This window comes from Leuciscus leuciscus (genome assembly GCF_965113295.1).
Source record: "Leuciscus leuciscus genome assembly, chromosome: 1".
Lineage (NCBI taxonomy): Eukaryota > Metazoa > Chordata > Actinopteri > Cypriniformes > Leuciscidae > Leuciscus > Leuciscus leuciscus.
In genome coordinates, this window is record NC_138725.1 from 55,360,122 (window position 1) to 55,375,465 (window position 15,344).

Consider the following 15,344-nt stretch of genomic DNA (forward strand, 5'->3'; position numbering starts at 1 on the left):
CACTCATTAGGTGAGAAATAACCTTCTGTATAGTTATACTGTTCCATTTGACCTTGTGTCCAATCACCCTTAATTCACCCATGGAGCATAACCATGATACATTTAGTTTTGTAAATCATGAAAAACACAAATTTGTTTTTATATTGAACAGTGTTGCTGATTGGTTAAGATTGGGGGAATGTGCTTGGCAGTATGAATACATTTTGTGGTTCCTTACCTGCTAAATTTACAGCATTCATCTTATATAGGAGTCTGACATTTTTATTTGGTATAGGCTAATTTATATTTTTTATATATGCGTTGACACTGTGTTGACTGAATGTAGACTGTGACCAACAAAAATATGATGTATGTTTATTTAAAGCAAAGTTTATTGATTGAAAACTTAAATTGTTAAACAGTGATAGTAAAAGGTTTTCTGTCTAAAACTGTGGATAAGCGTTTATAAATAATAATAATAATAAACTTTATTTTATAAAGCGCCTTTAAAGGCAACTTCTCAAAGCACTGTACACAAATTAAGCAATACAAAGCTCAAACAATAAAAGTAACATCAATAATCAAATGCTAATTAAAAAAAATGTCTTAAGTCTACCTTTAAAAATGTCATAGTTCTGAGCTTCCCTAAGATCAAGAGGCAGAGGATTCCAAAGGACAGGAGCATATGAAGAAAAAGCCATTGATAGTAAGTGTGTATGAGGAACAACCAACAAGTTGGATTGTGAAGATCGCAGTCTCAGATTTGGAGTATAGGAAATTAGCAATTAAGATAAATAATAAAGAGCCAAGCCATGCAATGCTTTATATGTCAGCATCATCATTTTAAAATCAACTCAGAATCTGACTGGGAGCCAGTGTAAGGACTCCAAAACTGGAGTAATATGATCGCATACCATGGACCCAGTCAATATCCTGGCGGCCGAGTTCTGTGCATATTGCAGTTTGTTGAGCGTGGATTTAGAGACTCCAGCTAAAAGGCCATTACAGTAATCTATCCTATAGAGACAACAAAGGAATTCATCAGCTTTTCAGCTACTGAGAAATTTAGCATAGGATACAATCTTGCTATGTTTCTGAGGTGAAAGAAGGATGATTTAACTGTACTCTGAACAAAAGAATCAAATGAAAGACTAGTATAAAAAATAACTCCAAGATTCCTCACTTTAGCTTGAGTCGCCAAGACCGAGCCATCAATAGTCAAAGATAAAGAACCAGCTTTGGATATTTGATGACGGGAACCAATAAGCATAACTTCAGTTTTATCACCGTTCAGACACAATAAATTATTACTCATCCATTCCTTTATCTCAGAAACACAGCCGGAGAGAAAATCAACATCAAGGTGTTCAACAGATTTAGAGTGTTTATAAATCTGCGTATCATCAGCATAAAAGTGATAATGGAGGCCAAGCGATCTCAACAAATGGCCAAGAGGTGACAGATAAATATTAAAGAGCAGAGGGTCCAAGACAGAGCCCTGGGGGAACACCAGTGAGAACAGAACTAATCTCAGACCTGAATTTCGCCCATGGAAACGAACTGAGAACGGTCAGTGAAATAGGATTTAAACCACTTCAGAGCTGTCCCCGACACACCAAAATCTTGCTCAAGGTGGGTGAGTAATAGGCTATGATCAACAGTATTAAAATCTGCTCTTAAATCAAGAAGGATGAGAATGGAAATTGCACCGGAGTCAGAAGCCATCAACAAATCATTGGTAACTTTGACCAAAGCCGTTTCAGTACTGTGGAATTTATGAAAACCTGACTGAAGGGGTTGAGAAACAGGTGACAGCATCAACTTTAAGCAGTCTATTCATAGTTTGAAACAAATGTCTGGGATTTCCTTGATTGTTTTCAATAGTCTGAGAAAAATAAGAAGATCTTTCAGTCTCAATTAATGCTCTGTAGTCACCCAGAAGATAATTCCAAGCTAAATAATGACCATTCAAGCCAGTAAGACGCCATTTGCGCTCCATTTTTCAACATGCAGCCTTCTTAGTGCGCAGATTGTCATTATACCAAGGAGCAGTGCGGGCTGAAGTTACCTTACGTGACCTTAGAGGAGCAAAATAATCAAGATTGGTAACAAGAGCATTGTTTAACTGTGAAACTTTCTCCTCCAAAGATGTAGAATGCAGGTCACTTAAAGTGGATACAACAGAATTGGAAAAAACTGCTTTTTTGCAGTTTGCATTTCAATTTCATTTTTAGACACAAAACCCATCGAAATATCTACTTCTGGCTTCTTCCTTTGGGGCTTGAATATGTGGGATTTTTTTTATCAAAGTGGAAGTTGAAAAGGTTCCTCATCAGCCTGAACTGGTGGTTGTACAGTGCTCTACCAGGGTTGCCGTTGTCTGTGTCTTATCTTATTTTGTGTGTCTGTGGTTGTTTGGTGTGCCCAGAAGTAGGCAATCTATCTCTCATTCTGTGTTCTTCGAACTTTGGTTTATAGGCTGGACATGATCACCTCACCTTGTTGCTTCCTAATAAAATTGAGGGGATCAAAAACTCATGCATTGGAAGCTGAAATGATCTTAAACAACTCTTGCATCTGACTCTCCCATTTCATTATATGGGTCTGATGTTTTTTGAGAAAGGCCAGAAGATCCTGCATCCCATGTCGAAACTGATTCCTCAAGGACCGATGTGGCTTTGCTGGTTCTGGATCTTGTGGGACAGCACAGTTCTCTGCATATGGATTTGTCTGAGGTTGAGATGGTTGTTCTCCCTCAAAGCTCTTGTCATGTTGGCCAGACTCGAGTCAAGCCTCTTAGTCCTTTTCTGTCGACTGGAAAGCTGATTCCAGGATTTGAAGGAATTCAGACTGATCTCTGATGTTTCTTTAAATGCACGGAGCTCTCTGGAGATCCTCTCAAACTGCAGACTAAAAAACTTGAAATCAAGAGTCTATGCTTTTTGAAATGTTGTAGTTTTCATCAATGCTCTGAAGATGAGTGAAGATCATCCATTGAAATGTATTGAACTAGGAATGGAGGAATACATGTACAGATACATGCAATATGATATTTGAAGACAGTATGTTAAATGCTAAACATAACAAACCTGCTGATTCAGCCTTCTCAGTCTTTGGTTAAGGGTTTATTTGTCACAGTTGGTGCTCCACCCTGTGTCCAGGTCAGAGGCATCAACAGGAAGATTATGAACAAAACACTTCTGCTGGTCCATCTGGTCATGGTCTCTTTACCTCCTTTACAGCCGTTTAAATAACTGGATCTTAGATTCAATTTCCAACATTAGATAAAATTTCCAACATTTTAAAATATATCCAAATCTAATACAGTTTGTGTATGTGTACATCCTCCTATTCCCGGATGTTCTGAAAAAGATTTCCCTTTCCTTTGGTGCAGTGGTCAACAGGGAAACTAAATTCATGTCTAAATAGATTTCACAGACCCCAAACAGAAATCTCCATATGCAAAACACGTGTGAACAGGCAATCATAAATATTATTGCAGGAATATGAGTTGGAATATCAATTTACATAACTTTCAACCAATTATTTTTTTCTGTGCACAAGGTCTGCATTTGTCTGTATAAAGTAACACAAAGTGTTCAAAGTGTATGAGAAAAAAACAACACAAACATAATTATCTATAACAATACAACATATAAACATACATATGTCTGAGGTATGATTTCCAACATTTAACTTTTATATGGCTCATAAATTTAAAGCACTTCTGAAACCTGAAGTCTGAGCCCAAAAGCGTATAGGTTCAGCTCCCCTTCAGTTAAGAGGTGGTAGGCTACAGTTGCCTAGCAATGAACAAATTGCATTCATGGATCATGTTTCAGATTTTGACGATGCATTCTTTGTGCAACCAGTGCTTACAACAGCCTGGGAGAATAACCTATCCAAGCTGAATTCGGATATTACTTAGGCACTAAATTTGGAGTTGATCACAATTCAGCACCAAGATCTGGGTCATCACACATATTTACATTAAATTCATTTCAGTTCACACCAGGTCGAAATATTTCAGTACAGCTCAATTAAAATATATAAATTAACTAAAACATGATTGAATAATGCCTAAAGGGAAATTTGTTCAGATTGAAACACATGTAATACTAAAAGCCTGCTAGTCATGCAACAGGCAAGTACAAAATATCTTACCTTGAAACAAATGTATAGCTTCCTATATAGATATATACACATTTGCAAGAACTGTCTATTTAAAGCGTGGTTTAAAGTTAAGATGTCCTCCCTTTGATATGCATCTATCTATGTTACACAGTTACTTATAGATAGTAGAATGTCTGTTAGGAAACATCAAAATAAAGAGTTAGCAGATATTAAGCAGACAGTCTACTAATACTAATGAGAGTTAGTTGATACGTAGTAGCAAAGTCACTTATAGTTAGTAGAACGTTCAAAAGGGACCATCAAAATAAAGTGTTACCATTTATTTAGCTGCTAGATGGCAAAAAAGCAGAAAGTATTGCTTTTAGTACTGTTAACTTTAGATACTGCAGAGAATACATTTCAATAAATGATCCTGCAAAAAATGCAAACAAGTTTTAAAATGCAAAACTAACAGGATTCTCATTTTAACTCTTTATTATTTATCCTTAATTAAACAGATGCATATGCACAGCATGCATATTCTCCGCATCAGTTTCTAGCCTTCACATTGTCTTTCTTACCACAAATCTGGAAATAAAACAAAAAACAGAAAAGGTACTGGTAATTTTCTGCCCTGGACAGTTCAGTTTACAGACATTTTCATTTTACCCTAAAACACAGTGCGAAATTCAAATGAAGGGGAAAACACCTGTGAAAAATCAGTAAGGAAAAATCCTTCATATCACAGCAGTAGATTGGGCCCTATTTTTACTTGCTTTTCTTTGCAGATCTTTCTGGTGGACTTTTCTTGTTGGAATGTGATTTATGAACGTTCTTGCCCTGGTTGTCATTCCATGCTTTATGAACAGCACACATAATCTCTTTTTCTTTTTGACGTCCTACTAGAATTGTTTCTTAGTCGCAACCACACCTTGCAGGACCACATATTGATGCCTGTTCACTTTCCCAAAAGTTACAGTACAAGCTCTTTCAAAGATTTCCTGTGGATATTTTCCGTAGGAAGTGACCTTTAAAGGCAAAAACACCCCTTAGATGACAATTACTACTGTACTCTCTGAATTTATCCAGTCTAGTTTCTTAAAATAGCTCTATGAAACCTTGAACACATCTTGAAAATCCAGTTTGGTTGGATATTGCATGCTGATTTGTCTTGTTACTGCAAAATAAAACAATAAGCCATAGGAGCCATATACTTTTTCAAGTGGTTTATTGTTTTTATAAAACTGAAGTAACAGCAATCGACACACAAACGCTCAGTGAGAAGTTATGAACAATGATCAGAATCCACTCTGTCCACTAAGTGACATAGTTTATCATTCTAATTGGAGGCTATAGGCTTAAGGTTAGTATTAGAATGCATGTTCACAGTTGTTTTTTTATACATCAGTTTTGAACTAATCTCATCCAGTCAGAATTTGGAATATATAAAAAAATTAAAAAAAATTATTAACTGAACGAAGCATGCTAGTTTGTTAGGCTTTATGTAAAGGTTTTGGAATGCGTTTTGTTCAAAATATCTCCCGTGATGTTTATAACTTCCCCATCAGTGTTTCTGATGAATCCTCATGAGCAATGGCCTGCAATGGCGGGTTTCAAAGCAGCATCACCGAGCCCCACCATGCTTAACTGGCAGAGTTTTCTTTTCAGCATGTGCTTCATTCTTCTTCCTCCAGACATACCGCTGATCCATAGGGCCGAACAGTTCCAGTTTTGTTTCATCGCTCCACAGAACAGAATCCCAAAACTTCTGTGGCTTATGTATGATTTTGAACACTTTTCTTGTGCTTTTGAGTGGTGTACATCTTGGAGTTCTGGCATGGAAACCGCATGCTTTTAGTACGCGCCTTGTGCAAGCTGAAACCTCAATGCCTGTTGCCATTAAGTCTTCCTGCAGGTCTTTTGCAGTCACTCAAGGGTTTTTCTGAACCTGCCTTCTCAGAAATCTGGTTGCAGCCATTGATAGCTTTCTTTTTCTGCCCCGTCCAGGTAATGTAACCACTGTTCCTCAAACTTTGAACTTGCGGAATATGCTTCCAATGGTGTCTCTAGGAACATTTAGTGCCTTCGCTAGCATTTTTGGACCATTCTTTTGACTTTTGACCATATTTCTAACATGCAGTCAAACGTGACACTCAACAAACTCAGCCAGTTCAAGTATTTCATATGTTCTAGCTCAAGATCACCTGGTGCAACTAATGAAGATATTGATTAGTTGCATCAGGTGTGCTTGAGACAACACCAGTTTTGCAGATTTGTGCGGTTATGAGGGATTCTATTTAGGGGATTAAATCATTTTGAGACTGCAAAAGTCATTAAAAGTTGCATTTTCAGTTACATTTGGGGAAACCACTTGAAAAATTGGTTGTGTTGAGCTATTTCAATTATTTTTGTTTGATTTGTTCATTGCAAACAGCTGAAAGCCTGTACATTTTGTCAATAAACCTGATTTGCAATAGGGGTTGATTCGCACTGGTGCTGTTGTACCGTGGCTGCCGTCGCATCATCCAAGTGGATGCTGGACACTGGTGGTGGTTGAGGAGAGACCCCGACATGATTGTAAAGTGCTTTGGGTGTACATTAGTACATAGGAATGCGCCATATACCTCATTCATTCAAAATACTCCCGACAAACTCAACATCTCACTATAATTATTTCTCTGTAATCATCAGCAGAAAGTTTGCAACCTTTTTACGGAATGTGAAACAGATTATGTTTGGTGACGGCAGATGGAATGCTGTCGGACAAGCTAAACCGCAGTCAAAGGAGTGTCGCACAAAAGTACGCAGTTGAGAAGCCGAGCCCACTCTCATGATATCAGCAACACAGAGTCTTCCACTCCCTGCCACACCTGGAAATCTCATGAAAGTCAGCTCATGTACCCCTCATCCATCCATCTCAACTAGTTCTTTGCCCTTAGCCCTTGTAAGGATGTTTATCTCTTACACAGAGAGCTTAAGCTTTAAAACAGAAAAAGTTGAAATATCTTTGCTGGAAACCAACATTATCTAGTCTGTTAAGCCCTATTCACACTGGATTAGTATTATCTGGGGACCACGTGTCATTTAGAAATTACCCACCAACATCTGAATTTCGTGTGCCGCATTTGCACGGGATAAGCGAAGCCTGTGATTTTACTCGAATTTACTGACTTATCTCCCGAATATGTCGTCAATAGGCTATTGCTTGGAAATGTCTTGTTGTTAGAGGTCTAGCTGTATGAAATATCATAAACAGAAGAATGCTCCTTACCACATGTTGCTAGTTATTCATCTCCATCTAATCACTCTTTTTGTTTTTGCTCTTCTGATGGTTTTCAGCTTTCTCTTTCAGCAAATTGTATAGTTGTATGGTGTAGCCTATAGTGATATGACCCAGCACCCAAAATACTATCAAAACACTCCAACGAAGCCTCCATTCTTCGTGAAAGACGCAAAAAAGCGCACAGGAAACAATAAAACCTTTAAAAAAATTATATACGACCCCGCCAAATCACAGAGATGCCGATTCGCACGGGATTAAGATCACAGACAACCTCCGCAATTATTACAAATGACTAGAGGTAACCAGGTAATACTTATCCCGTGTGAATAGGGCTTTAGTTTCAAGAATGGGTTTTTCAAAATTTTCAGACCACTGTAACATGTTGTTTTACATCTTCTGTTTGTGGCCTGAGAGAACCCATGGCCTTTTTGTTTCTTTTTTTTTACACCCTGTTTAGTATAATTAACATATCAGGTTGACATTGATATGTTAATGACTTTCATAAAATGTATAATCACTCGTTATAAGCTATAAATGTTTTACTCTTGATGTAGTATACTACAGTTCAGGCTACATACTACAGTTCAGGGCAGGCTACTATAGTAGTATACTACAAATATACTGCTGTTCATTATTAATTTGTGTTTGTTCATAATACAAATGTTAATTTATAGAACATGAAATGTTCAAATGTATGCAAAAGTAAACATTAGCTATCTAGATTAATAAATGATAATAAAAACCTTCTTGTAAAGTGTTAGCAATATAGTCTACATTACTTCTGTTACTTCAAGATTATGTTAAGATTTTCTGATTCAATTCTGCTAACTGTCTACTGTTATTTAACCTTTTTTTTTTTTTTTGGGGGGTCACATCAATGTTACTGTAACAACATTCATATTTCAAAAAAGTTCTTAAAAGATTCCATAATTACTGTCAAATGGGTTTTGACAATTTGATAAGAAAATAAGTTAATTTTAAAAATACTATTCTTTATTATCATTTTTACACATAAATCTTTGAGGGCTCTGGGAGAACATAAGGTTTAGAGTAAAGGAGTCACTATATAAGATATCAACTTCAACTTAGTTTTGATTACCATATCTGACCAACTTCACATGATAGCAAACAATCTTTAGGTTTTCATTCATTGGAAATAACAGGTGTGAAAAGTGAAAACAAAACACCTGCTACCACAATACACTTTGCTGATTTTTGTCATTTTCAGTATAGAAGTATTATGTTTACATTCATATACTGTACCCCACCATTGATGCTATTAGCGAAACTGGTTATTCAGAGACAGAGACATTTTCAAAGACTTATATGTCAAGAACTGCCTTCTTCCTGTTTCTGACATCAGAACATTCAAAAAACATGACAGAATATGTTAATGCATACTAAGTAGGCAGGGGTGGAGCTGGTGAGTGACTATGAAAAGCTTGTAAACGCCATCGAAACTGGTTTTTAGTCTAACTCTCAGCAACAGGACAGGTAAGAGAGCTCTCTATACAGTTCTGCAGTGCCTCTGGATTTAGGTGGGGCCTTTTTGATGATCTAAGAAAAGGTTTAAGAGTTTGAAGTATTGAGTACTCAACAGTTTTGCATTGCTGTTTTGTTTTGAATTGTTAGTTTAATTGAATTAGAACTGATGCTTAGTGTTCCAAGGATGTTGATTAAAATGATTTATTTTGATTTTAAAGGTGATTTGCTTCAGATTAGCAGACAATAAAAGGTTTAAAAATAATGAGTGAAATCGTGTTATGCGTTGTGCAGTAACTACCCCGTTCACAAACACATTATGGTATTATTGTAATACTGTATTCTTTTTTTATGACCAGAAAAGGTCATTTTCTTGAACAATTTGTCTGAAGGTAAATTTAATATAATTTACATCTATTAATTTAGTAGACGCTTTTATCTTTTATGAAGAGATTTATAAATGAGGAATACAACAAGCAATTAGTCTTGAGGAGGAAATAACACGAGTTATTAAGTGCTAAGATAGTTTCGAACTGTACAGAATAGTACAAGACAGAACAGGGATGAAATAATTAGAAAAATATACGTTTTTTTAGAAGTAAAAATGTAAATGAATAAATGTAAATGCAAATGAAACATTGTGTGGCCTTATTTTAGCTTGAATGTTAAGCTCTATACACTGTGAAAAATTATTGCTGTGATTATTTATCACAACTTAAATTTTTAACATTAGAATTAAAAATAATGTGTTGTTTCAACTTTAAAGTATATGTTCGTGCTTGACTTAAAATGTTAAGTTTAGTTAACTTTAGTTAAGTTGGATATTTAAGTTATATCAACAAATCTTAAGTTGTTGTAACTAATTGCAGCAACATTTTTTGAATGGCCAGAGCTCTAAATCGTTATTTACTAAGAAAGACGTCATAGTGAATGCTTTGATCAAAGCTGACCTGAGCAATAAATAGTGCTTTTGACTTTGTGTGCTTTAGCTGTAAAATAACTGACGTATTTAGACTGTATGAGGTTTCCAGGTCACCTCCTACTGATACACCTAATACAATTAACTTTACAATCATTTATATACACTTTGAAATATACATTTAATGGGAATTTTTATGTTCTTATATCTACACATTCTTGATCTGATATATTTGGTTTGTGAAGTTCAGGTAAGACTGGAGCTTGTTTTCCATAAGAAACATCAGTGTCTGATTAGTCGAGTATTACTACCACAGTTAGACATGTAGTAGAGCAACATTCCACTTCTTTCTTTGGGTGGACATCTGTATCAATCAGTGCCTGGGCTTGTAAAACTGTTGTCTTTTTGTTATCTAAGGCGTTCACCGCACTGTAGCATCATGGAAATAAATGCCACATGACTTGTAATATGTCTGCATTATGCACTTTGGCCAAACATAAATAGCTAACATGAAGTTGACAGGCAGCTACACATAGATTGATGATAATTGAGCAGGAGTGTTCAGTGTTCAGACTATTTCATTGTGGGAAGACTGTCATATCATGTCATCCCTGACTTTCTCAGTCTTCTTCCCCCTAAACTCAAAGGCGTTGCCCTTTGAAAACGGTCGGCACCTTTCAGCTTCTTTACTGGGCATTTTCTGATGTTTGTACTCACAACAGTAACAGACAGCAAGCAATCCTATAATATAACATGGATTCTTACTTACAGTAGTTTTCAAATGCTTTGCTCACAATGTGACTTTTTGAACACATCCTTTAAGTTGCCAGCATAGATTGTCCTTTTATCACACTTTAGCATGTAAGTAGCCTATATTGCAAGCCCTAAGGGTTTTTCCTGCATAGAGAAATGCTCAATGCCAAATTTCGTGCCGCCTCCGGCTCTCGACAAAACTCAGACAAATGCTCAGATACCCTTTTTTCCATCGTGACGGTTGCGGGTTCCTGTTCTGTGTCCGTTCTCAAACTGTAGCCTATAGTTTGCCAATACCCAGCAAACACAGAACGTTGGTGCAACGTACCCAACCTTCTAACAGCGTTTTAACAACATGGCCAAAAGGTTGCTATAACTACGTTGTGTGGTGAAGGTTGTTACAGCGTTGTCACAGCGTTGTCACAATGTTGACCTTAAACCACCATTCAGGGCCATTGCTTAAGGTTGTGCCTATGGTGTCTTGACAACCACTGGACAACATATGTACTCGTCACCCAGCAAACACAGAACGTTGGCGCAACGTACCCAACCTTCTAACAACGTTTTAACAACATGGCCAAAAGGTTGCTAAATCTACGTTGTGTGGTGAAGGTTGTTACAGCGTTGTCACAGCGTTGTCACAATGTTGACATTAAACCACCGTTCAGGGCCATTGCTCGTCACTGCCCTGAAGCGCGAAAATCAGCCTTTTAAATTTCAACTGCTCGTTGGGCCGTCTCTCATTCTTCATCAAGCAAGGATACGTGAGAATTGCATTTAATTTACTTCAGCTAAATAAGATACGTAATTATTCAAACACAACCTACAACTTCCTTATCTGATGTGACATTTTTTTGAACATCATCTGGTCAGGTATGACAAATATTTAACTTTATGCCAAAAGTATGAAGCCAAAATAACTTAAATGATGAGTAATTGATTTCAGCACTCATTGAACAGGCAGCGACACATAGCCTACTTGTTGCACATTAATGTTTTTTACTTTTTTTTTTTTTTTGGAAACGCACAGAGAAAACATTTTTTTGTAACTGCTGTGTTATTAGACACTGATAACAGTTAAATTAACAAATAGTTAAAATTAAGTCTCTTATATTGACGCGATGACTGTTTTTGTTCTATTTCAGCAGTGAAAATAGTTCCAAATAAAGATCACAGAAACACAACGCATCTAGCAACACTAAACCATGTTTCATTACTGAATGATTCAGCGTTTTGAACGAATCGATTGAGTCAAAGATTCAATGACCCATTCATAAACTGCCTCATTCTGAAAATAATCAGCCGTTTGAATGAATGACTTAATGACTCGCTCATTAAGACGGTCGTCTGCCACTACCTACTGGCGGTTTAGTTTCAAAGTATCATTCTTTTCAACATTCCTTATTTGTGTATTCAAAAAATATTTAAAACAATCTAACAGTCTAATCTAAAACATAATCTCATTTAATACAGTTGTAATTTTTTCAATGTAAATTATTTAATTTGATTGGTAACAGCTTAGTGTCTTATTATTCTAATTGAACGTATTGATCAAAATTAAGAATTTGAAATGAAAGATGAAGCATACATTTCATAAAATTAGGGGGAAAATGCTCTTTATAAAGGTTAAAAAAATATTCTGATAAGAGTGTTTTCCAACAGTGATGTAATGAAACATTGACAATTTAAGTTTGAAGGGAGTTAAGCCTCTGTTTAGGCTATTTAGGAAATGTAATTTTGCCAAAAGAACTTTTATTTTAAATAAATGTTAATTTTAAATCAGCCTACTTCAGTGTGATATGTTACTATATCATCATGCATAACACTGAGAATTAGAATAATTGTAATGTGATGATCAGATGCAGATATCTAAATCAAAGAATATCATAGGTTGGTGGTGGATTATTTATTTTTAACAGTGGATTCGGGTGACTCAAAGTGCACTAGATTAATGAATTTATCTCTAAATTGTATAACATTTTCTTACGGGGGGGGGCATGCCCCCGGACCCTCCAGAGGTACTGAGCCCCACCAACAAAAATACTGTGGGAAACACAGTATTATGATGGTCTACGAAAAATACAAATTTAATTATCTCATTATTATGATATACATGATCACGATTTTACCACCTCCGCCTTGTTTTGAGGCAGGAAAAACCCTGTTGAGACTTTTTTTATTTTATTTTGTCCCAGCAGTTTAAACACAGCCAAAGACAGAATGAGTGCTGACGGAACCGGGGACCCGCCTGCGTATGTCATACCAAGTAAGTTGCTGAGTCATCATTGGTTGTTTTGAATGACTCATTTCATGATAATAATAATGAAAGCAATCCAGTGACGCAAATGTGAAAACCTGAAATAGATATGAAGGGAAATATTAATGTTCTACCCGTATCTTTCCTCTTGACATCAACAGTCGATGGTGACAGGGGCTCCAACGTCAAGGTCTACCATGTGCACACTCCGTTCACCCCGCAAAGCTCCACTATTGGAGATTCTGGAATCCAAGCGAAATCATCCACACCTGGTCAGTCTGTTACCTGTTCATTATTGGTGGGAAACTGTTAGCTGTAATGGGCACACAGAAAGAACTGCCCATGTTTTGATAATGCCAGGATTTTACTGGATTGGACCATTATTAGTGTCCTTATATTGTGTATACATTTAAATTAATAAGTTAATATGTGCAGGGTGAATGGTTTATGGAAGCCCGTTTACATTATGTAATAAAAAATGTCACAATTCAGACTTTCTTTCTCAGAATTGTGAGTTTACAACACACAATTCTGACTGTTTCTTGCAATTCCAAATTGTGAGTTTATATCTTGCAATTCTGACTTTTTTCTCTCCCTGCTGAAAAAAGCTGTTCTCCATGCTGGTTTTCAGCTATAGCCTGGCCAGCTGAAGAAGTGGTTAAAACCCCTCGATAACCAGCAAGGCATGACCAGGCTGGAAGACCAGTTTAAACCAGTTAACCAGCGTCTGATTTGAGCTGTTTTTTTCTTCTTCAGCAGGGTGATGAATTATGAGTTTAAATCACGCAAGAGTTTTGTCCCCTCATAATTCTTAGTTCATATTTCTAAGCGCCACCTAATAATGTGATAAAAAAGGATCTGTCTGAGAAAACTTGGAATTGTGAGAAATATATATACAATTGTATTTTATAAACTCGAAATTCTACGAAAAAGTCAGGATTGCAAGATATAAACTCAGAATTGTGAATTATATATTTTTTTCAAATTTGGAAATGTACTTCCATACATGTTCCTGTTATTCATGAATCAAATAAACTCATCACTCACGAGACTTTGTGACTGGTTCCTGTCTAGGAAGGAAAAGCGGTCTAATCCCAAAGCTGCACTAAATATAGATATGAAATTATTGGACCCGAACTTACTGTTGTATAATGGTAAAGAAAGACAAGATAAATAAATAATAATAAAGACAATACTTACTAAACACATGCTTCTCCTGTAGTTCAGTCCCAGTCAACTGAAGCCAAAAACAAATTCGTCAGCTATGATTCATATGAGCTGGGCCGCAAACCAGGAATGGCCACCTGCACGCACTGCCAACAGCAGGTCTTGACCGAAATCTACTACAAAGTGGGAGTTTTCGCCTGGTTGTCCTGCATACTCTTCATCCTGTGCGGGTAAGAGTCCATTTGAATTTGCAGATGAAAACATCAGATCTTGTGTGCACCAACAAACTGTGACTGTCTTCCTCTCTCTTCCAGGTTGGTTTTATGCTGCTGTCTGATTCCATTTTTCACCAAGTTTTTCAAAGACGTCTATCATACATGCCCGAAATGCACTAAGATCCTGCACATTGAAAGGAAGCGATGCTGCTAACCCTGTCCCATCCTCTCCCAGATTTTAACACTGCTCATGGATTTGCGTTGCACCTTACACTATATGAAGGACACTTTCAGACCAACACAGATGTCATCTTGCCCGTATGAACATGCTTTGCAATTTTTGTAACTAAGAACCTTTTGGTGTTCATCTGGTTGTCTGTATTATTACATTCACAAATGAATATGAATACTCATGGTTTTGATTGTATATCTATAAAGGACTCAGGGTTAAGGGTCACAAGTTTGAGGTGTTCATGGAATTTGATTTGCTTAACTACATTTACTGCATCACAATGTAAATATCACCCATTTTGCCATCAGCAGCGCCATATAGAATGGTGGTTCTCAAACTAGAGGGCCTCAGCAAACTTCAAAGGGGCCTCAAAATGACTTAAATTGATTTGAACCAATACAAGCATTAAAACATCTAAAGATATTTCTTAGACATTTTTCATTTGAAGAACCCTTCACACGGTCTAATAAAAAGTGGGTAAATGAGATGGACTCATTTTTAAAAGTGTAAATGTAAATTAATTAAACCAAATAAATTAAATTAATTGAACTTCCATTGGAAAAGCTCTAAAATATTTACATGCTCATGTCAAGCTCTAAAAAAAATTGTATAGGGTACAAATTGTGTAATAAAAAATAAAAAGTGTCATCCTTGTACATCACAAACTGGAAAAGTCATGGGGCCTTAGAACAGGGGTTTGTGCTGTTTGTTAAATAAAAATAGAAATTACACTTTCAAAATTCACTTTGTCTTTGGGTCACTGTTTAGCCATGTTTCACTTCTGTAAAAAGCCTCTGAATCTTTACAATAATGTAAAATGTCATATGTGCATCTAAATAGAACTGTCATAATAAAACTGAAACATGCCTGTGCAATACCTTAATGAGAACCCGTATTGTGTTTTTCTTCATATTACATGACACTAGCACAGCATTACAATCTAA

The 15,344-nt window shown here is 36.4% G+C and overlaps 2 protein-coding genes across 2 annotated transcripts; one reads left to right on the forward strand and one right to left on the reverse strand.

Annotated features, from left to right (window-relative positions):
• Nucleotides 1-2,209: 2,209 nt before the first annotated feature.
• ptx4 (pentraxin 4, long) lies at nucleotides 2,210-2,900 on the reverse strand (the record flags this gene model as incomplete). The annotated part of the gene is given in 7 exon segments (XM_082167622.1): nucleotides 2,210-2,287; nucleotides 2,290-2,340; nucleotides 2,344-2,382; nucleotides 2,385-2,460; nucleotides 2,462-2,514; nucleotides 2,518-2,648; nucleotides 2,651-2,900. Coding segments are annotated over 7 exon segments (678 nt in total), but the record flags the coding sequence as incomplete, so codon positions are not given.
• A 5,929-nt stretch (nucleotides 2,901-8,829) lies between these two features.
• Nucleotides 8,830-15,283, forward strand: litafd (LITAF domain containing). Its single transcript, XM_082146660.1, has 5 exons — nucleotides 8,830-8,869; nucleotides 12,725-12,795; nucleotides 12,948-13,058; nucleotides 14,009-14,183; nucleotides 14,268-15,283. Exons 2-5 carry the CDS (start codon nucleotides 12,750-12,752, stop codon nucleotides 14,380-14,382), a joined length of 447 nt encoding a protein of 148 aa, XP_082002786.1. The 5' UTR covers nucleotides 8,830-8,869; nucleotides 12,725-12,749; the 3' UTR covers nucleotides 14,383-15,283.
• Nucleotides 15,284-15,344: the final 61 nt, after the last annotated feature.